This window comes from Scyliorhinus torazame, chromosome 7 (assembly GCF_047496885.1).
Source record: "Scyliorhinus torazame isolate Kashiwa2021f chromosome 7, sScyTor2.1, whole genome shotgun sequence".
NCBI classification, from domain to species: domain Eukaryota; kingdom Metazoa; phylum Chordata; class Chondrichthyes; order Carcharhiniformes; family Scyliorhinidae; genus Scyliorhinus; species Scyliorhinus torazame.
In genome coordinates, this window is record NC_092713.1 from 33,701,259 (window position 1) to 33,724,225 (window position 22,967).

Consider the following 22,967-nt stretch of genomic DNA (forward strand, 5'->3'; position numbering starts at 1 on the left):
CTTTGGACTGTGGGAGGAAACCAGAGCACCCGGAGGAAACCCACGCACACACGGGGAGGATGTGCAGACTCCGCACAGATAGTGACCCAAGCCAGAATCGAACCTGGGACCCTGGAGCTGTGAAGCAATTGTGCTAACCACCATGCTACCGTGCTGCCCTAAATGGTTAAGCGGGGGGCAGGAGTGGCTGCTCAATATTGCAGGATGTAGGATCTTCAGTTGAGAAAGTGGAGGTCGTAAAAGAAGAGGGGTTGTCGCAATTTTAATCCGGGGATCTATTACAGCAGTAAGGAAGGAGCAGTGCTCCGAAAGCTAGGGATGTGAAACAAACCTGTTGGACTTTAACCTGGTGTTGTAAGACTTCTTACTGAGCAGTAAGGAAGGACAACATCCTAGAAGCCTCCTCAAATGAAGCCATAGGGGTAGAACTTAAAAAACAAAAAGGAGCAATCACATTTCTTGGGAGTGTTCCATAGGCCCCCTAACAATCCAAGGGAAATAAAAGAACAGATATGTAGGCATGTCTCCAGGGCCAAATGAAATGTATCCCAGGGTGTTGTATGAGGCAAGGGAGGAAATAGGGGTGCTGACAATAATTTTCAATTCCTCTCAGGCCACAGGAGAGGCACCGGAGGACTGGAGGCTAGCCAATGTGGGACCATTATTCAAGAAGGGAGGAAGGGATAAACCAGAATACTACAGGCCAGTCAGACTAACCTCCGTGGTGGGTAAACTATTGGAAGCAATTCGGAGAGCCAGAATTAATCTGCATTTTGATTAATCAAGAACAGTCAGCATGGTCTTGACCAACCTGACTGTATTTTTTGATAAGGTGACCAGGTATGTAGATGAGGGCAATGCATTTGACATAGTCTACTTGGACTTCAGCAAGGCTTGGTAAGGTCCCACATGGAGCCTTTGGAATCCAAGGAAATGTAGCAAATTTGATCCAGAATTGGCTGAAAGGCAAGAAGCAGAGGGTAATAGTCGAGGGACATTTTTGACTGGAAGCATGTGTTCAGTGGGGTCCTGCAGGGATCAGTGTTGGGGCCCATGCTGTTAGCGGTTTGTATAAACGATTTAGACTTGAACGTAGGATGGTTGATCAGAAAATTTGTGGGTGATACGAAAATTGGTGGGGTGGTAAATAATAAGGAGGTTCGCCTTAGATTTCAGGAGGATATAGATGGATTGGTCAGGTGGGCTGATCAGTGTCAAATGGAATTTAATCTGGATACGTGTGAGGTAGTGCAATTGGGTACAACAAACGAGGCAAGGGAATACATGATGAATAGCAGAACCCTGGGAAGCACCGAGGATTAGAGGGACCCTGATGTTCATGTACACCAGTTCTTTAAGGTAGCAGGGCAGGTGGGTAAAGTGGTTAAGAAGGAATATGGTATACTTGCCTTTATTAGCTGAGGCATAGAATTTAAAAGCACGGAGGTTAGGCTGGAACTATATAAAACGTTAGTTAGGCCACAGCAAGGTATTGTGTACAGTTCTAGAATCCACATTATAGGAGGGATGCGACAGCACTGGATAAGCTGCGGAAGAGATTTACCAGGATGTTGCCTGGACTGGAGAGTTTTTTTAAATCTATGAAATTGGATAGAGTTGGCATGTTTTCCTTGGAGCAGAGAAGACTGAGGAGGGACATGATTGAGATGTATAAAATTGTAAGGGACATAGAGAGAGTAGACAGGAAGAAACATTTCCCCTTGGTGGAGGGATCAATGACTGGGGCATAGATTTAAGGTGAGGAGCAGGAAGTTTAGAGGGGATGTGAGGAAAAACCTTTTCACCCAGAGAATGGTGGGAGTCTGGGGCTCACTGCCTGAAAGGGTGGTGGAGGCAGAGACCTTCATAACATTTAATGAGTATTTAGATGTGTACTTGCGATGCCAAGGCCTACAAGACTATGGGCCAATTGCTGGAAAATGGGATTAGAATAGTTAGGTGGTTGTTTTTAACCAGTGCAGATCCGATGGGCTGAAGGGCCTTTTCTGTGCTGTAGACCTCTATGACTCTCCTTTTATATGTTTCACTTGATAGTGCTGCCAGTTATAACACCCTTTAAAATTACTTATTAAGCAGGGGCGGTATTCTCCGACCCCCTGCCGGGTCAGAGAATCGTCGGGGGGCGGCGTGAATCCCGAATTCTCCGGCGCCGGGGATTTGGCAGGGGCGGGAATCGCCCTGCGCCGGGGGGCGGCCGCTGGCAGCGGCCCCCCCAGAGATTCTCCGGCCCGCGGTTGGCCGAGTGGCCGCCCGTTTACGACCGGTCCCGCCGGCGTAAATTAGAGTAGATACTTACTGGCGGGACCTGGCTGCGCGGGCGGGCGCGGGGGTGATCTGGCCCCGGGAGGTGCCCCCACGATGGCCTGGCCCGTGATCGGGGCCCACTGATCCGCTGGCGGTCCTGTGCCGTGGAGGGCACTCTATTCTTCCGCATCGGCCGCTGTGGTCCTCCATGGCCGATGCGGAGATGAACCCCCCCCTGCGCATGCACTGGGATGACGCCAGCATACGCTGGTGCTCCCGCGCATGCGCCAACTCACGCCGGCCAGCGGAGGCCCTTCGGCGCCAGTTGGCATGGCGTAAACCACCCCGGCACCGGCCTGGCCTCTGAAGGTGCGGAGGATTACCCCGCCCCGCAGAATCCTGCCCCTGATGTTTCCTGCCATGGACAGCAAGGTTTATAGAATTTGAATGTTTGATAATATTAATGGCCCATAACTTCTTGGTTCCCCAGCATTTGGTGGATACCCCAATGTTGCACTGGGGAATCTCTGTTGGAGGTTCTCACATGAGGGTTTACACACCAATTGCCCAAAAGTTCTAACTTCCTCTCAAGAATTACGCTGGGCAAGGAATCATCTCACAGAAACGATTTTAAATTGCTAACTTTGGTTACGCCTGTCAGTTTTACCCTGTCCCCCCCCCCCACCCCTACTCTCCTCCACCTGTCCACCTCGCCCTACCCCCTCCCTCCAGTCCACCCATCCCCCCCCCGTCCCTCTCTGGCCCCACTCCATCCATTCTCCCTCCGGCCTTCCCCTGACCATCTCTTTAAACCTCCTTTATTTTATTTTATTTTTATTCATTTTATGGGACGTGGGTGTCGCTGGTTCGACTAACATTTATTGCCCATCCCCAGTTGCCCTTCAGAAGATAGCGGTGAGTTGCCTTCTTGAACTGTCGTAGTCCCTGAGCTATAGGTACACCCACAGTGCTGTTAGGGAGGGAGTTCCAGAATGTTGACAGAACCAGCAGTGAAAGAACGGCAATATATTTCCAAGTCAGGGAGGTGAGTAACTTGGAGGGGAGCATTCAGGTGGTGGGGTTCCCAGTTATCTGCTACTCTTGTCCTTCGAGGTGGTAGTGATATTGGGTTTATAAAGTGCTGCTTAAGGAAACTTAGTGAGTTCCTGCAGTGCATCTTGTAGACTGTGCACATGGCTGCCACTGTTCGTCAGTGGTGGAGGGATTGAATGTTTGTGGACCGATTTGCAATCAAACGGGCTGCTTTGTCCTGGTGTCGAGCTTCTTGAGTGTTGTTGGAGCTGCACTGATTCAGGCAAGTGGAGAGTATTCCATTACACTCCTGACTTGTATCTTGTAGATGGTGGTCGGGGATTGGGGGGGGGGGGGGGGGGGTAAGCTACTCACCGTAGGATGTAGGATTCCTAGCCGTTGACCTGTTCCTGGTAGCCGCAGTATTAATATGGCTAGTCCAGTTCAGTTTCTGATCAATGGTAAACCCCAGGATGTTGTTGTGGGGGATTCAGTGATGGTAATACCATTACAGCTATTACAACCTAAAAGGGAGTGTAACGTACATCTCTGCGCTCCAGTCACTCTGCGACAGTGCTGCTGATGGCGTGCTTCACTGCTCCTGTCTCGCCCAGCCCGAGTGAGGAAAGTTGGGCGAGACATGGGCTTCAGAATCCCAGCAAAGGTATGTCCGTTGAGAGTGGCAATGATTGCTACTCTGAGAAAGTTACAGGCCAATATATCTATCATGTCACCATCTATATTGGCTAATGTTTTTTCCTTTCATCATTAAATTAACAAAAATATTTTTTAGGCAGGAGATCCTAATCTTAGATAATCTTTATTGTCAAAGTAGGCTTAAATTAACACTGCAATGAAGTTACTGTGAAAAAGCCCCTAGTCGCCACATTCCGGTGCCTGTTCGGGTACACAGAGGGAGAATTCAGAATGCCCAAATTGCCTAACAGCACGTCTTTTGGGAGTTGTGGGAGGAAGCTGGAGCACCCGGATGAAACCCATGCAGAAACGGGGAGACACGGGAAACCCATGAAGACACGGGAATGCAAACTCCGCACAGACAGTGACCCAAGCTGGGAATCAAACCTGTTCACCCCGTGTCTGGGTGGGTTTTCGCTGGGTGTTCCAGCTTCCGCCCACAGTCCAAAGATGTGCAGGTTAGGTGGATTGGCCATGATCAATATGCAGGATTATGGGGCTAGGACGGGCAGTGGGCCTAGGTAGAGTGCTATTTGGGAGGGTCAGTACAGACTCAATGTGCCAAATGGCCACTTTCTGCTCTGTAGGGATCCTATGAGGTGGCTTGCGATTTATGTGTTATAATAAAACTTACAAAATAAGGCTTGTGTAATTATTATATAATTGTATTATTTGAAAAAATTTATAATTTTAAAAATCTGTAATTTGCATTGAACCTGGATTTTGTCTGTCATTTGCATGAAAGGAATTTAAAACTCTGCTTTTCTTTTACAACAAAAAAATGCTGAACATAGTGCATATATTTTGCTTTTCCCAAAGGTTCTGGTGGTAGCTCCTCCATTGGGTCGGTTAATAAAAGCAATGTGTTGCAAAGCAGAAGATTCCATACCAGATCAGCTGTAGGAGTGCCTCAAACCCCCCCCCCCCCGAGGTTTTGCCACCTAATCATTAATGTCAGTCATATGTAGGCATTGTGTGAAGGTGGGGTCAAAATTAGGATTGGCTCTAATAAGTCTTGTTGAAAAGGCTGCCCATACTGCCAAGCTCACATGTAAAGAATGACCACTTGAGTGTAGCGTTTCTGGAATTGTCTCCCAGTAGGATGTAATGCCTTCAAGAAAGTTGGTAAAGGAAGCAAAGAAATGTGTATTAGAAATGCACTTAATTTCAACCTTTTTCTTCATAGGACTCTCTGATTGTGGTGGAATCCTTCAAATCGGGTTTTGAACCTCCTGGAGACTTTCCATTTGAAGATTTCAGCCAGAATATTTATAGAACCGTGTCAGATGGCAGTCTGAGTGCGCAAAAACAGGAGATAAGGGGGGACCAGAAGTACACAACGGGAAAAAGCAAAGGAAAGCTGTGGCCTTTTGGCAAGAAAAGCAAGGTAAAGCTGTTTTTCTCTTTTCTTGGAACAAGACTTTTGTAATAAAAAGTTTTCCCCGATGCTAGTGACTTCATCACTTTCCCTGGCAGCTGTCTGAATCTGAACTGGACTGTTCACAATTTGATGACTTTCTGACCACTTGTACACGCCATTACTAAGACCACCTTCGCAACATTGCCTGACTTCTCCTACCCCATCCATTCCCAAGTTACCATGAGACTTGATGAATCAGCCTCCCAAATTCTACCCTCTGTAAACTTGTGGTCATCCAGAACTCTGCTGCACTTGGTCCTTACTCACACCAAATCATGGTCATCAACACCCTTGTCCTCACTGGGCTACACTGGCCCCTAGTTAAACAGCTCCTAAATTTTAAAATTCTCACACTTGTTTCCAAATTATTCCATGACGTTACCCCTCACTGTCTCTAATCTCCTTCAGGTGCAAAACTTTACCAAATTCTGGTCCCTTGAGCATTTCCGATTTTAATCGCTCCACTATTGGTGGCCGTGACTTCTCAGCTCAAGCACTAAACTCTGGAATTCCTTCACAAACCTCGACGCCTCTTTTTCCTCCTTTAAGACTTTCTTTAAAACTTGTCTCTCTGAGCAAAGTTCTGCTCACTTGCTCTAATATCTCCTTAAGTGGCTTGGTGTTGTATAATGCCACTGTAAAGTGCCTTGGGACATTTTCATTCGGTTAAAAGAACAAAGAAAATTACAGCATGGGAACAGGCCCTTCGGCCCTCCAAGCCTACACTGATCATGCTGCCAAAATGAACTAAAAACTAAAACTCCCTACCCTTCCGTGGACCATATCCCTCTATTACCATTCTATTGATGTATTTGTCAAGACGCCCCTTAAAAGTTACTATCGTAAATGCTTCCACTACCTACTCCGGCAGCGGGTTCCAGGCTCCCACCACCCTCTGTGTAAAAAAACGGGCATCGTACATCTCCTTTAAACCTTGCCCCTCGCACCTTAAACCTATGCCCCCTAGTAATTGACTCTTCCACCCTGGGAAAAAGCTTCTGACTGTCCACTCTGTCTATGCCCCTCATAATCTTGTAGACTTCTATCAGGTCGCCTCTCAACCTCCGTTGTTCTAGTGAGAACAAACCAAGTTTCTCCAACCTGTCCTCATAGCCAATGCCCTCCATACCAGGCAATATCCTGGTAAATCTTTTCTGTACCCTCTGCAAAGCCTCCACATCCTTCTGGTCATATGGCAACCAGAATTGAATGCTATATTCCAAGTGTGGCCTAACTAAGGTTCTATAAAGCTGCAACATGACTTGCCAATTTTAAAACTCAAGGGCCTAGCCGATGAAGGCAAGCATGCCGTATGCCGTTTTGACTAATTTCTCCACCTGTCTTGTCACTTTCAGTGACCTGAGTATCTGGACACCTAGATCCCTCTGCCTAACAATACTTTTAAGGTTTCTGCCATTTACTGTCTATTTCCCATCTGTATTAGACTTTCCAAAATGCATTACTTCATATCTGTCCGGATTGAACGTCACCCGCCAACTCTCCGCCCAAGTCTCCAACCGATCTATATCCTGCTGTATCCTTTGACGGTCCTCATACCTATCCGCAATTCCACCAACCTTTGTGCCGTCCGCAAACCTATGAGTCAGATCAGTTACGTTTTCCTCCAAATCATTTTTATTTATATTATATATATATATATATATACAAACAGCAAGAGTCCCTGTCAAGGATATAAATACAAGTTTTTCTTATTTGTCTAATGTAGCACTGTAATCTTTCTGAAGCTGAAAATAAGTGTCATGACTTTTATGTTTACCATATGATTAAAGAAGTTTGGGGGAGGAGGACACAGACAGAGATCAGGCACCACAAATTTGTTGTTTAATATCAATGGTGGAGAAGTTAATGGAATCCAACAATAGATTCGGGGTAACTGAGCACTTGGGCAAGTAGCAGCTGGTGAGGGAGAGTCCAGGATGGGAAATAAATGCTGGTCTAACCATTGACACCCACATCCCGTAAATTAATTTGAAAAAACATGGACTTAGTCTCAGAATTAATCGAGTTGAGCTTTTTGAGGCAGTTACTAGTAAGGTGGATATGGGAGTACCTATGGGTGATGTCTTATGGACTTCTATTAAACATGTTAAAGGTTCCACACAAGAAATTATTAACAAAATGACAGAACATAGAATTTTATTGAATCCATTCTCCAGCTGTGGACATCTAAACAGCTAAACAGTTTTGACCCTAAATGTCTTGTATGGTGGTCCACAACTTGTGGAGTTTAATGTGGGAGGGAAGGAGTTGGAGGGGGTGCAGTGAGGAGGAAGGAGTATGAGGCCATCAATTGTAGTTTGGATCAGAAAAAGACAAATGATAGTATGGTCAAGAGTCAAGAAGCTGTGGAGAAACGAGGTGAAATAGTTAAACATGTGCATAAATCACCCAATGTACAGGTACAAAACGGGATCAAAAAGGCTCATGGAACGCTGGGCTTTATTCCACGAAAGCATCAATTGTACAGAAACAAACAGCTGGAAAAATCCAGCAGGTCGGGCAGCATCTGTAGGGAGAGAGGAGAAAGTTAATGTTTCGAGTCCATTCGGTTCTTCATCAGAACTCGAGAGGGGGGAAATCTCTCTTTGTATCCTGTAGCTGGAAGAGATTGCAACAAAAGTGTAGCAATTTAAAAAAAAAAAAAAAAAAAAAAATTGAGTATCCAATTCTTTTTTTTTCAATTAAGGGCCAATTTAGAGTGGCCAATTCACCTACCTTGCACATCTTTTTGGGTTGTGGGGCAGAGACCCATGCACACAAGGGGGAAATGTGAAAACACCAAACGGACAGTGACCCGAGGCCGGGATCGAACCTGGGTCCTCAGTGATGTGAGGCAGCAGTGCTAACCACTGCGCCACCCTAAAAGTGTAGCAAATTTAAGAACAAGAGATACATAATCAGGTTGGGGGGGGGGGGGGGAGGTGGGGAGAGGAGACAGAAGTGTTTTGTCATTGAGATGTATGGGATATGTATGGGATATTTTTTTAAAGGGGTTAAGGTGGAGGAAAACATTGAGTTCAACGTGGCATTCAATAACTTTTCTTCATTAAAATATTAAAAGAAATTCTGATCAATAACTTCTAATTTTGTTTACATTTAAAAAGTGCCAATTCCTGCTATTGAAAATTTACTGTTAGCAGTCTAAGTAACTTTCTTGTTAAAATTAATGATAATTTCACTCCCAATGTGAATTGATTTAATCTGTATTTTATGAAATGGTTAATTTTCTTTTCCACAGTATATATTTGTTACTTGAGTTTTAACCTGCTTGTAGCTTCATTTTGATGTTCCTACATCCATTTGTTCGATCCATGTACTGATGTGCGTGATACCGCATAATGCTACACTGTTAACATTATTTCAAGTGATTGGTACACGTGAACAGGAAAGTCATGTGTAGGAAATAGTTATTTTGCCCATTTAGATTCAGAATCATATGACGCATCTCCAGTCTGTCAAGATCTCCTTGTATTTGATTAAAATGTGATTGGTAGTAAAATTTGGAGGCAAGAATCCTGTTATATTTTTACATTCTATTTTTACTCTCCACCCCACTTCAGTGGACCATTGACAAGTCGGTCAGCTAGGAATAGATGATGGGCACCATGTAGCTTGTCCTTTCATAGAAACATTTGATCCTTTGATATTTTGCACATGACCCCTAATCTCAAATGCTTAGATTAGCACAATTAATGTGAACACCTAGAACTCTTTCTTTTGGCTCTTGTACCGTTGCCTTTTTTTCTCACGTTTGCAGTTCATTATTTTGTTCTTTGTTTTTATGTTAGCTGCCATTTCCTCATCACTCCCCCACAAGTCCTTGCTCATCCTCTGTTCCTTATGGGCCCCAGCCTCCCAGGTTTTCCAGGGATCCACTGTCTTACTGCATGAATGAGCTAAAGACAGTGAAACCCAGAATTCCTTCTTTCAAGGATTTCAAAAGGGGGGTAAGTTGGTTTATATTGAACATAAAGTTTGTAGCTGTTTGGATTGCAGCATGTGGCGTATAAGTGTATAGATTTCTACAAGGGCTTCCATGGTTAGTTCAATGGTAAACTAAAATTGTATGGCCTCAAATCGTTACTTACCGCCAACTGCGTTGCCAGTTTGAGATATTGCTGATTGAAATGTCCTTGGAACTATGTTAGGATAAAGACTGTTGAACCTCAAATTACAACTGCTTCAGTTTGCATGATGTTTTTTCAATAATGGGCATGTACGGTGAAGTGCAAGAGTAGCTGTTCCAACTTCATTGCTAACCATAAAAGTCCTATTTTGTTTATGACTCATTGGTTTCAATTGTAAAGGCAAGTTGTGTGATTCTACTGTGATTTTGTTTTTGTATTTTACGAAATAATGAAGTTGCATGATTTGTGCAGAGGACATTTACCACCAGAATGGTTCATGATATTCTTTCCTGAGCACAAAATCCAGATGGAGAATTAAACAACAAATAACTTGCAGGCATTTGCACTATTTCATTTGCTATTAATTTAGATGCAATATGCCCTACCTTTTGCATCTCAACGAGTGCTGTGAATTATAGCATAAATTTGACTCTTATATTTTGGAGTGGGGTGGGGGGTTGCTGGCATAGTGGTATTGTCACTGGACTAGTACTCCAGAAGCCCAGGGTTCCGGGTTCGAATCCCGCCATAGCAGATGGTGAAATTTGAATTCAATAAAAAATCTGGAATTAAATGTCTACTGATGACCGTTGCCGATTGTCGTAAAAACCAATGTGGTTCACCAATGTCCTTCAGGGAAGGAAATCTGCCATCTTTACCTGGTCTGGCCTACATGTGACTCCAGGCCCCCACAGCGATGCAGTTGACTCTTAACTGCCCCCCCACTAAAGTGGCCTAGCAAGCCACTCAACTCCATTCAAGGGCAATTAGTGATGGGCAACAAATACTGGCCTAGCAAGCGATGCCCACATCCCAAGAACGAATATAAATATGTTTTAAAAATCCTGCCCCAAACATTAGCCCCAAATTTAGCAAATTCATAGCAATATCTTGCTGTGGCCTTCACATAGTGGGTTACAGCAGCTCAAAAAGTGTTAATTTTTTTTTTGTGTCTAGTCTGGAGGGATGTGTGTTCTGATCATCCCAGGTAAGGAATTATTTGTTACCAAGGATCGTAATATTGTTCCTGAATTACACTATTGCAGCATAGAAACGGGCCATTCAGCCCAACAGGTCCATGCCATTTCTGGTTACCTTTAAAACTGGAAAAATGAATCAAAGTGACCTCCTCTGTATTTTAGTGTTTTTTAAATTCTGATAGTTACTATCCGACAGATTCATTCACTGAAGGTATTTAAAGTGGGCAGAAGAACTGTTTTACTTGCTTTTTGTGACTACATGGTAAGAGGCTGTGTATTGAAAGTTTGCATGTGGTTTTGAAGTGTGCAGTGCTGAATTTTGTGGCATTTAAAGTTGCAGCATCCCTTTCCAAATAATCCAATATGGACAATATTTCTTGCATCTAAGAATAAAATGCAAGTGTAATCAAGATTTTTAGAATCTGTACTTCAGTTGAAGTGCATCTTTTTCTTCAGCTGCTCTGTGCTAATTTACTAAATGTAGGTGATAAATGAAATAACTTGCATTTATATCACACCTTTCATGATCTTGGGACGTCCTAAAGGTTTGGTCGCTAGCGAAATACTTGTGAACTGTAGTCACTGTTGTAGGAATTATTAATTTCTGCACAGCAAGTTCCCACAAACAGCACTGTGATGATGACAAGATGATTTGTATTGGTGGTGTCGGCTGAAGGATAAATATTGGACAGAACTGACAATGGAAAGAATTACAGCATTCACACTCGTTCAATGCTGACTTTCAACTTTTGAGAGTAGCTCATTAAAATTGATTCTTTTGCAAAATGAGCTGCATTCAGATTATCCAATTAATTAACATCTTAATCCAAGAGTGGATGGAGTAGAGTTTCTACCTTGGGCACATCAGCAATCTGAATGCAAATTGTACCAATTTTCTGAAGTGTCTTCCAGTTTCTGTTCGAACATATTGCATAATCTCAAATTTAAAACCTTCCATGAAGATTTTCTGTTGCAATTGGGCAATGGAGTAAAATGTATTTTTTTCCCTCTCTGCTTGCATTAAAAATATTCATTGACCAATGAAAGAGTGATAACCTGGCCGCAGTTTTATTAATTGAGTTGATAATGGGTTTATCACAAAAATTAATATTTTTAACAAATCTAGGTCTCTACCTGTATGTAATCTGATTTGAAATCATTGCAAATTACATTGGGGAAGAAGAAAAACTACCAACAATAGTTTGATTGGAGGGGCGTCACGGTGGAGCAATGGTTAGCACTGCTGCCTCACGGCGCTGAGGACCCGGGTTCAATCCCGGCCCTCTGTCACTGTCTCGTGTGGAGTTTGCACATTCCCCCCGTGTCCGTGTGGGTCTCACCCCCACAACCCAAAGATGTGCAAGGTAGGTGGATTGGCTACGCTAATTTGCCCCTCTTTGCCAGCTCCGTACCCAGGTCCTGGTACACCCGCATCTCACTCCCTTCCCAGACCTCTTGGTCTGCCTCACCCTCAAAGGATCTTTTCCTTTTCCAGAAAGCAGTGCAACCGCACCACCATCTCCCTTGCAGCTCGCCCGCCTGCGGCCTCCTCCTCAGGGCCCTGTGCGCTTGGTCCACCTACAGAGGCTGATCAAAGTCTCTTCCCCCCATTATTCTCTCCAGCATCCTCACCACATACGCAATGGCCTCCGCACCCTCAAAGCCTTCAGGCATCCCTACAATCCTACGTTTTGCCTCCTGGAGCGATTCTCCAGATCCTCCACTTTCTCCATCAGCCTCACCTGGCTCTCCCGCATCACTCCTATCTCCGCTGCCAATGAGGTCAACTGCTCCTCGTGCTCTCCCACCTCTGCCTCCACTTTCTGAATCATCCGGCCCTGGAACTCCAGCCTCTGCTCAACTTGCTTGATCCCAGATCCCAGCGGTTCCACCACTTGGCCAGGTCTGCCAGGGCCTTTTTCCTCTGCTGCATGAACGTGTTGTTTAAGAACTCCACCAACTGCTCCATTGACCACTGGGTGGGCAGTGTGCCCCCCTTGCCCTGCTCAGTTGACCACTGGGCGGACAGTGTGCCCCCCTTGCCCTCTGCTATCTGTACCTGTGGTGCGCCACGACGACTCTCCTGTTCCAACTGCTCATATTACCTTTCCTCTCAGATACTACACCCCTCGGGCAGGAAAAGACTGCAAAAGATCTGCCTTTAGTGGGAGCCACCAAATGTGCAACCACTCTCCATGGCCACCATCGGAAGTCACCAAACTCCAACTTAAGCACTCTACTGCAACTCTAAGCACTCCGGCTGGTCCCCTTACCACTGAAAGGATAGTATTGCCACAGAGGGAGTGCAACGAAAGTTCACCTGTTCTAGGGGATGACGGGGCTATGAAGAGCGATTGGACAAACTGTGCCTGGTTTCTCTAGAATTTCTAAGGATGAGAGGTGATCTCATTGAAACCTACAAAATACCTAAATGAATAGACAGGATAGATGCAGGTAAGATGTTTCCCTGCTTGCAGAGTCTAGTATTACAGGCCAGGGTTTAGAGAACCCCAAAGTGTATCATGGAGTTCACCTGACCCACAACCTTTAATAGATTTTGGTTATGGGGAGCACAGGGGCCCACTCCACAGGTGTGATGCAACAGAGATCTAAAGTACTTTTAAAACAAAACAATGTTTATTATATGAATCCAGTTAACATTTTATAAACACACAGTAAACATCTTAGCAACTATCAACTCAAATACGCCCCCCCCCCCCCCCCCAATGAATACAGTACTCTATAAGTAATCCTGGCAAAATCCATAAGACAAATACCCTCTTTAACAAAGACATCAGGTTTAAATTCTCTACTGGGAGCAGTTATCACTTTTAAATTAGCAAGTGATCTGAAGACATTCTTTTCATACAGAGATCAAAATTACACCTTGTTTGGCTGGATGCAGCTCCAACTCTGAAAACAAAATAAACACACACTGTAGCTGCCTGCTCAAAAACGAAAGTAAAAACAGACAGACAGCCCAGCTCCACCCACACTCTGACATCACTGCAGCTATTTGATAAACACCCATTTCTTAAAGGTACATTCACTACAGCTATTTGATAAACACCCATTTCTTAAAGGTACTCTCGCATGACACTAGAACCAGGAAGCACAATTTCAAAATAAGGGCGTGCCACTTAGGACCGAGAGGAGGAATAAATTTATTTGCAGGATGTTGTGAATCTTCGGAATTCTCTACTGTGGAAGCTCAGTCATTGTATATATTTAATGCAGAGATTGATCATTTCTTATTCACAGTAAAGGGTTATGGAGATAGTGTGTGTAAAAGGCATTAAACTATGCACCAGGTATCCTCTGATGCCTTTCTTAATAAGAAAAATCAGTCTCAGACTAATGGTATTGCTGACAAGACCGCATTTGTTGCCATTCTTAGTTGCCCAGAGAAGATGTTGGGCTGCCTTCAGTCCAGTCCAGATAGTGAAGAATTATGTCCCATTGCCAATAAAATTCAAGTCAGGAGGGGAGCTTGACATTGATTGTGATCCCATGAACCTGCTGCCATTCTATCTTTTGGAAGATGGAAGTTAAGAATTTAGGAGATGGAGCTGGAAAAGGCTTGGTGAGTTGCTGTAGTAAATTCTATGGATCGCATACACAGCAACCACAATGCACTGCTGGTGGTGGTGGATGTTTTAAAATAGTAGATAGAGTGCTGAAATAACCGAATCCGTTATTGTAGATGGTATACAGAGATACAAACATAATTAGGAGCAGGAGTAAATGATTCAGTCCCTGGAGCCTGCTGAACCCTTCAACGAGATCATGGATACTTTGATTGTAGCCTTGGTGTCTCTGCCTACCCCTGTAACCTTTAGATTATTTACTAACAAAAGGATTATCTACTTCTGCCTAAAAAATATTCAATGACCCTACCTCGGCCAGCCTCTGGGGAAGAAAAATATTAATACTCATCTCTGTCATAAATGGGAGACCCTTTTAAACTGTTTCCCTTAGTTTTGGTATCTTAAGAGTTCTTGCAATTGAACCCATCCAGGCAAGTCGAGAGCATTCCATCTTCTGATTTGTGCCTTTTAGGAGATAAAGAGGCTTTGTTGAGTCAGGTGGTGAGCCACTTGCCACAGAATACCTAGCCTCCGACCTGCCGCGGCATTGATACAGCTGTTTCATTGAATTTTTGATCAGTGATGAGCCCCAGGATAGGTATCCTGTGATGGTAATTCCATTGAATGTCATGGGGAGGTGCTCTCTTGTTATAGACAGTAATTGATTAGAAAAACTGTCAATGGTTGTCTCAAGTTGCGTCCCCCTCTCCTCCCAAACTGCTGACATCACCCCTCTCCATAAGAAAATAAACCCTTGACTCCTTCATTCTTGTAAACTGCCAACCCCATCTTCTACACCCTTTTCCTCTCCAAGCATGTTGTCATGTCACAAATTCTTACCCATCTTTCCTGAAATCCCATGGCAAAAGATGTAAAAGCAATATCAGAAGAAATGTTTTCATGTAGTGAGTGGTTAAGTTCTGGAGAGTGTTGGAAGTGACTTGCTCACTTGGCGAGCTGATGCAGACAGGATGGGCTGAATGGCCTCCTGCACTGTAACTATTCTGTGACAAATGCAGTTTGCACTTGTTGAAGCAGCTGAAGGTGGTTGGGCCCAGGACAGTACTGCAGTGATGTCCTATGGTTGAGATAATTGGCCTTCAACATCTATGTTTTGTGCATAATATATACTCCAACCACTGGAGAGTTTTCCCCACGATTTCCAACTGGATATTCAGTAAATGTGAGACTTCATACCAAAAGTCGGGTACAGGACCCTGTCACCCAGTATCCACATACTGCATGTTAATGGTTTTGACAGTTATGATTGAGGCAGGAATCTTGATTTATTTTTTGCTCGCTAATCCAAGGGAGAGAGGCACTGATCATTATCCTGGCAGCAATCTGCTAACCTGCCACAAAGCAAAATTTGATGCAATGTATTTTAATTCTGTGGAGAAACTGAGAGTTAAGGTTACACAGGGATGCAGCAGCTTAAATGTGTTTGATGCTGTTGATACATCTGTGCAGTATTATGGTTGGTGTAAATGTAGAACATTTGTAATAATTCCTTTCTCTTTTCATATGACCTATGAAGCTTTCAATAAAGCTGGTAAGCGTCACTTTGAAGCAAAGGTTTCTCTAATATATGTTATTTTTGTGAGTGTTTATGGCTGAAGTGATTTTTAACCTGGTTAAGGCTGACCTGTTTTTCTAATAAAATCTAATCTAGCCTATTTTTAAGAAGCTTCTACCTGAAAATCTCAGGCTTATTTGATAATTCTACATCAGTTGCTAGAAGTCTAATGGTTGAATTGTGTTGCTTTCCGTCCTTTAAAGACTTAATCATGTAAATTTTCAACAATCTTGAATGGCTGTTTTATGACTGGGCAGCAAGTTGAAAATGTATCCCAAGTGTTCCTGATCTCAACCCTATCTGAAGCATGTAAAAAGACCTGATGCCATTGAGCTATTGGTGTGTGTGTGTGTTCTTTTTAAAAACAGTCTTTTAAAATGCTTTTTCATTCTTTGTCCTCCTCACCCCAATCCCATTGCCCATCACTTATCATTGAACCCCTAATAGCAGTGAATCTGAGCTTTGGCATTTTTCTTACTCCCCTTCATTGCCATTCCATGGTAAGCTGATAGAAATTTAAATGGTGCACATTGGATGTTGTTCTTTGTGTCTCCTCTCTTCCCCCTTTCCTCCAGGATTCCTGCATGCGAGAGGGCATCTAGCACACTGACCAAGAACCGTAGAAAACCCCTATGTAAAAACCAATGCAAATGATAGCTGTAGGAATCAAACCCATGGCGTCCTGATTGGGAGTCAAGTCCGTTGTCCAGATGCCTATGCGGTAGTCTGGGAACTTCTGTACAGTTTCAAAAATACGTTATTTTACAGTTCCAAATAAAAATGTGTGCATGTATTTTGGATTATTGGCCAAAACTATTTTTGTCCTTCCTAGCCTTCCCTTTCAGAACTGCGACTTAATTAGTCAGACTTTTATGTCTTCAGTTTATCTCCTGCCACTTTTTCCCCTTCCCAACTTGTGCCACATCACCATCCTCAGCTAATTTTGAAAGATGTATTAATAATCTGTGTGTATTGACATGTAGCTACTAATTATTGGGATCAACACATACAGTTTGTGCTTTTGCTTTTCTCTAACATTCTATATACTTCACAGCAGTTTATTGATGCAACACTGCTATGACATGGATATGTGGACATGATACACCTGCATTTCAGGCAAATCCAAGCATTTATTTAATTTGAAAAGGTGGCCTAATGGTGAGAGCATTTTTTTAAAGACCTGCAGGGGTCAAGAATCATGTCCACAAAACAACAGTGATTGCATTGAAACGTTTTGAAGATGTACAAGTGTCCTAATAAATATTACCTTCGAACTGGATGCCTGGTGTGTGTTATATTTTTTAAGTAGGGCATGTGATTTGTTGTGGCAAATGCTCCATTATTGATAGACCTGTTCGATTATGCACATTTTCAATACCTCCAGAGCTTTTAGATAAAGTCATGGTACTCTTAACAGCAAATCTCATTGTAAGAGGTTAAGGGCAGAAATTCTGCAGTCTTTGTCATGGCTTATTGTGCTGCATCAAATCACTTGACCTAAGAAACATATCAATCTCTAACTGCAAAGTTTGGTTTAAGCTTTGCATTGGATGTCACTGCTTCTGTATTGATACAAGGCATTTCAGCACCAAGGTATGGAATCAATGTTAAGCAAACCGTAACCATCAGTTCCATCTGTTTTAGGGAGCTACATCAGAAGACTTTAGTCATCTGCCGCCAGAACAGAGGCGCAAGAAACTTCAACAGAAGATTGATGAACTTAACAAGGAATTGCAGAAAGAAATGGATCAAAGGTCTGATTCTCACTATATTACACTGGTTTGGGAGGTATTAAAGTAATGAAAATTGTAAATCCCGTATAAAATTCTGAATAACAAATCTGAGTCTACCCATTGAGTGTAAATGCAGCAGGAATGAGATTAGCTTATTTTGAGTTGCATTGATTAAAACCAAAATGTGAAGCTGTATAGGTGTACTCTGTAGATAACTGATTTTAACTTGAAAGTAAACCGAACAATGCGGAAGTAACTTCACAAGGTTCTGACTAATTGTATTATTTAGCAGGATGAATAGAAAAACAGTATACTATACTGGGCGGCACGGTAGTACTGTTGCTTCACAACGCCAGGGTCCCAGGTTCGATTCCCGCTTGGTTCACTGTCTGTGCGGAGTCTGGCACAGTGTCTTTGTGGGTTTCCTCCGGGTGCTCCAGTTTCCTCCCACAAGTCCCGAAAGATGTGCTTGTTAGGCGAATTGGACTTTCTGAATTCTCCCTCTGTGTACACTATCAGGCACCAGAGTGTGGTGATGAGGTGATTTTCACAGTAACTTTTGTTGCAGTGTTAATGTAAGCCTACTTGTGACAATAATAAAGATTATTATTTAAATAGAGAGAGATTGGGAAACTCAGTGCAGAGGGATCTGGCAGTCTTGTTTTATGAATCACAAGTTAGTCTGCAGGTAAAACAAATGAATAGGAAGGCTAATGGGATGTAGGCGTTTATTGCAAGGGAGATGGAATATAAAAATAGGGAAGTTTTACTGCAGCTACATGGTATTATTAGTAAAACCACATCTGGAATACAGGGTAAAGTTTTGGTCTCCTTATTTGAAAAAAAGATACAATTGTGTTAGAGGCAATACAGAGTTGAGCTCACTCAACTGATTCCTGGGATGAAGGGCTTATCGTATGAGGAAAGATTGAATGAGGAGGCGGTGGTGTAGTGCTGTTGTCACTGGTCTAGTAATCCAGATACCTAGTGTAATGTCCTGGAGACCTGGGTTTGAATCCTACCACGGCAGATGGAGGCATTTGATCAGTAGAAACCTGGATTTTTCTGGAAACTCAATCATGATCTCCAATGATGATTTGTCGGTTGTTATAAAACCGCACCTTTATGGAAGGAAAACTTCCATCCTCATGTGGTCTGGCCTACATGTGACTCCAGACCCACAGCAATGCGGTTGACTCTTAACTGCCCCCTGAAATGGCTGAAGCAAGCCACTCAGCTCAAGGGCAATTAGGGTTGGGCAACCCTTGCCAGCAAAACCCACAACCCATAAGTTTTTTTTTTAAAAGGTGAGAAACATACATAGAAAATAGAAGCAGGAGGAAGCCATTCGACCCCTCGAGCCTGGTCCGCCATTCATTATGATCATGGCTGATGATCAAATTCAATATTCTGATCTCGCCTTCCCCTCCCATATCCCTTGATCTCTTTACCCCGAAGAGCTGTATCTAATTCCTTCTTGAAATCACATGTTTGAAAACAGCAGCAGCCAGAGCAGTGGCACCACGGCTGGCTCTGATGTTCAGAAGGGAGGGTCAAAGCGCAGAAGAGTAATAGTAATAGGGGACTCTATAGTCAGGGGCACAGATAGGCGCTTCTGTGGACGTGAAAGAGACTCCAGGATGGTATGTTGCCTCCCTGGTGCCAGGGTCCAGGATGTCTCCGAACGGGTAGAGGGAATCCTGAAGGGGGAGGGCAAACAGGCAGAGGTCGTTGTACATATTGGTACTAACGACATAGGCAGGAAGGGGCATGAGGTCCTGCAGCAGGAGTTCAGGGAGCTAGGCAGAAAGTTAAAAGACAGGACCTCGAGGGTTGTAATCTCGGGATTACTCCCTGTGCCACGTGCCAGTGAGGCTAGAAATAGGAAGATAGAGCAGATAAACACGTGGCTAAACAGCTGGTGTAGGAGGGAGGGTTTCCATTATCTGGACCACTGGGAGCTCTTCCGGGGCAGGTGTGACCTGTATAAGAAGGACGGGTTGCATCTAAACCGGAGAGGCATTAATATCCTGGCCGCGAGGTTTGCTAGTGTCACACGGGAGGGTTTAAACTAGTATGGCAGGGGGGTGGGCACGGGAGCAATAGGTCAGAAGGTGAGAGCATTGAGGGCGAACTAGGGAATAGGGACAGTGTGGCTCTGAGGCAGAGCAGACGGGGAGAAGTTGCTGAACACAGCGGGTCTGGTGGCCTGAAGTGCATATGTTTTAATGCAAGGAGCATTACGGGTAAGGCAGATGAACTTAGAGCTTGGATTACTACTTGGAACTATGATGTTGTTGCCATTACAGAGACCTGGTTGAGGGAAGGGCAGGATTGGCAGCTAAACATTCCAGGATTTAGATGTTTCAGGCGGGATAGAGGGGGATGTAAAAGGGGAGGTGGAGTTGCGCTACTTGTTCGGGAGAATATCACAGCTATACTGCGAGAGGACACCTCAGAGGGCAGTGAGGCTATATGGGTAGAGATCCGGAATAAGAAGGGTGCAGTCACAATGTTGGGGGTATACTACAGGCCTCCCAACAGCCAGCGGGAGATAGAGGAGCAGATAGGTAGACAGATTTTGGAAAAGAGTAAAAACAACAGGGTTGTGGTGATGGGAGACTTCAACTTCCCCAATATTGACTGGGACTCACTTAGTGCCAGGGGCTTAGACGGGGCGGAGTTTGTAAGGAGCATCCAGGAGGGCTTCTTAAAACAATATGTAAACAGTCCAACTAGGGAAGGGGCGGTACTGGACCTGGTATTGGGGAATGAGCCCGGCCAGGTGGTAGATGTTTCAGTAGGGGAGCATTTCGGTAACAGTGACCACAATTCAGTAAGTTTTAAAGTACTGGTGGACAAGGATAAGAGTGGTCCGAGGATGAATGTGCTAAATTGGGGGAAGGCTAATTATAACAATATTAGGCGGGAACTGAAGAACATAGATTGGGGGCGGATGTTTGAGGGCAAATCAACATCTGACATGTGGGAGGCTTTCAAGTGTCAGTTGAAAGGAATACAGGACCGGCATGTTCCTGTGAGGAAGAAAGATAAATACGGCAATTTTCGGGAACCTTGGATGACGAGTGATATTGTAGGCCTCGTCAAAAAGAAAAAGGAGGCATTTGTCAGGGCTAAGAGGCTGGGAACAGACGAAGCCTGTGTGGCATATAAGGAAAGTAGGAAGGAACTTAAGCAAGGAGTCAGGAGGGCTAGAAGGGGTCACGAAAAGTCATTAGCAAATAGGGTTAAGGAAAATCCCAAGGCTTTTTACACGTACATAAAAAGCAAGAGGGTAGCCAGGGAAAGGGTTGGCCCACTGAAGGATAGGCAAGGGAATCTATGTGTGGAGCCAGAGGAAATGGGCGAGGTACTAAATGAATACTTTGCATCAGTATTCACCAAAGAGAAGGAATTGGTAGATGTTGAGTCTGGAGAAGGGGGTGTAGATAGCCTGGGTCACTTTGTGATCCAAAAAGACGAGGTGTTGGGTGTCTTAAAAAATATTAAGGTAGATAAGTCCCCAGGGCCTGATGAGATCTACCCCAGAATACTGAAGGAGGCTGGAGAGGAAATTGCTGAGGCCTTGACAGAAATCTTTGGATCCTCGCTGTCTTCAGGGGATGTCCCGGAGGACTGGAGAATAGCCAATGTTGTTCCTCTGTTTAAGAAGGGTAGCAAGGATAATCCCGGGAACTACAGGCCGGTGAGCCTTACTTCAGTGGTAGGGAAATTACTGGAGAGAATTCTTAGAGACAGGATCTACTCCCATTTGGAAGCAAATGGACGTATTAGTGAGAGGCAGCACGGTTTTGTGAAGGGGAGGTCGTGTCTCACTAACTTGATAGAGTTTTTCGAGGAGGTCACTAAGATGATTGATGCAGGTAGGGCAGTAGATGTTGTCTATATGGACTTCAGTAAAAAAGGTCCCTCATGGTAGACTAGTACAAAAGGTGAAGTCACACGGGATCAGGGGTGAACTGGCAAGGTGGATACAGAACTGGCTAGGCCATAGAAGACAGAGGGTAGCAATGGAGGGATGCTTTTCTAATTGGAGGGCTGTGACCAGTGGTGTTCCACAGGGATCAGTGCTGGGACCTTTGCTCTTTGTAGTATATATAAATGATTTGGAGGAAAATGTAACTGGTCTGATTAGTAAGTTTGCAGATGACACAAAGGTTGGTGGAATTGCGGATAGCGATGAGGACTGTCTGAGGATACAGCAGGATTTAGATTGTCTGGAGACTTGGGCGGAGAGATGGCAGATGGAGTTTAATCCGGACAAATGTGAGGTAATGCATTTTGGAAGGTCTAATGCCGGTAGGGAATATACAGTGAATGGTAGAACCCTCAAGAGTATTGAAAGTCAAAGAGATCTAGGAGTACAGGTCCACAGGTCATTGAAAGGGGCAACACAGGTGGAGAAGGTAGTCAAGAAGGCATACGGCATGCTTGCCTTCATTGGCCGGGGCATTGAGTATAAGAATTGGCAAGTCATGTTGCAGCTGTACAGAACCTTAGTTAGGCCACACTTGGAGTATAGTGTTCAATTCTGGTCGCCACACTACCAGAAGGATGTGGAGGCTTTAGAGAGGGTGCAGAAGAGATTTACCAGAATGTTGCCTGGTATGGAGGGCATAAGCTATGAGGAGCGATTGAATAAACTCGGTTTGTTTTCACTGGAACGAAGGAGGTTGAGGGGCGACCTGATAGAGGTATACAAAATTATGAGGGGCATAGATAGAGTGGATAGTCAGAGGCTTTTCCCCAGGGTAGAGGGGTCAATTTCTAGGGGGCATAGGTTTAAGGTGAGAGGGGCAAGGTTTAGAGTAGATGTACGAGGCAAGTTTTTTACGCAGAGGGTAGTGGGTACCTGGAACTCGCTACCGGAGGAGGTAGTGGAAGCAGGGACGATAGGGACATTTAAGGGGCATCTTGACAAATATATGAATAGGATGGGAATAGAAGGATACGGACCCAGGAAGTGTAGAAGATTGTAGTTTAGTCGGGCAGTATGGTCGGCACGGGCTTGGAGGGCCGAAGGGCCTGTTCCTGTGCTGTACATTTCTTTGTTCTTTGTTCTTTGTTTTGGCCTCAACTACTTTCATTGCACTCCCTCCATAGCAAGATCATCCTTCCTCAGAAAGCAACACCAGAACTGCACACGATACTTCAGGTGTGGCCTCACCAATGCCCAAAGCAAAACACCCCTATTCCTATACTCAAATCCTCTTGCTATGAAGGCCAACATACCATTTTCCTTCTTTAATGCCTGCTGTACCTGCGCTCTTACTTCGAGTGACTGATGCATGAGTACACCAGGATCTCACTGAATATCCACCCCCATCAATTTACACCAATTCAAATAATAATCTGCCTTCCTATTTTCGCTACCAGAGTTGATAATCTCCGATTTATCCACATTATACTGCATATGCCCACTCACTCAGCCTGTCCAAATCACACTGAAGCATCTCTGCACCCTCCTCACAGCTCACCCTCCCACCCAACTTTATATCATCTGCAAATT

General features: G+C 44.2%; 1 protein-coding gene across 4 annotated transcripts in view; it reads left to right on the top strand.

The window, feature by feature from the left end:
- fnbp1l (formin binding protein 1-like) overlaps positions 1-22,967 on the top strand; it is a 269,825-nt gene that overhangs the window by 222,107 nt on the left and 24,751 nt on the right. For 3 of the 4 annotated variants that reach the window (XM_072510515.1, XM_072510516.1, XM_072510518.1), the window contains exons 9-12: positions 5,180-5,380; positions 9,223-9,381; positions 15,666-15,680; positions 17,349-17,458. In XM_072510515.1, coding sequence (XP_072366616.1) covers positions 5,180-5,380; positions 9,223-9,381; positions 15,666-15,680; positions 17,349-17,458 — 485 coding nt within the window. The remainder of the gene's footprint in view (positions 1-5,179; positions 5,381-9,222; positions 9,382-15,665; positions 15,681-17,348; positions 17,459-22,967) is intronic. The other variant, XM_072510519.1, reaches the window with a different exon arrangement.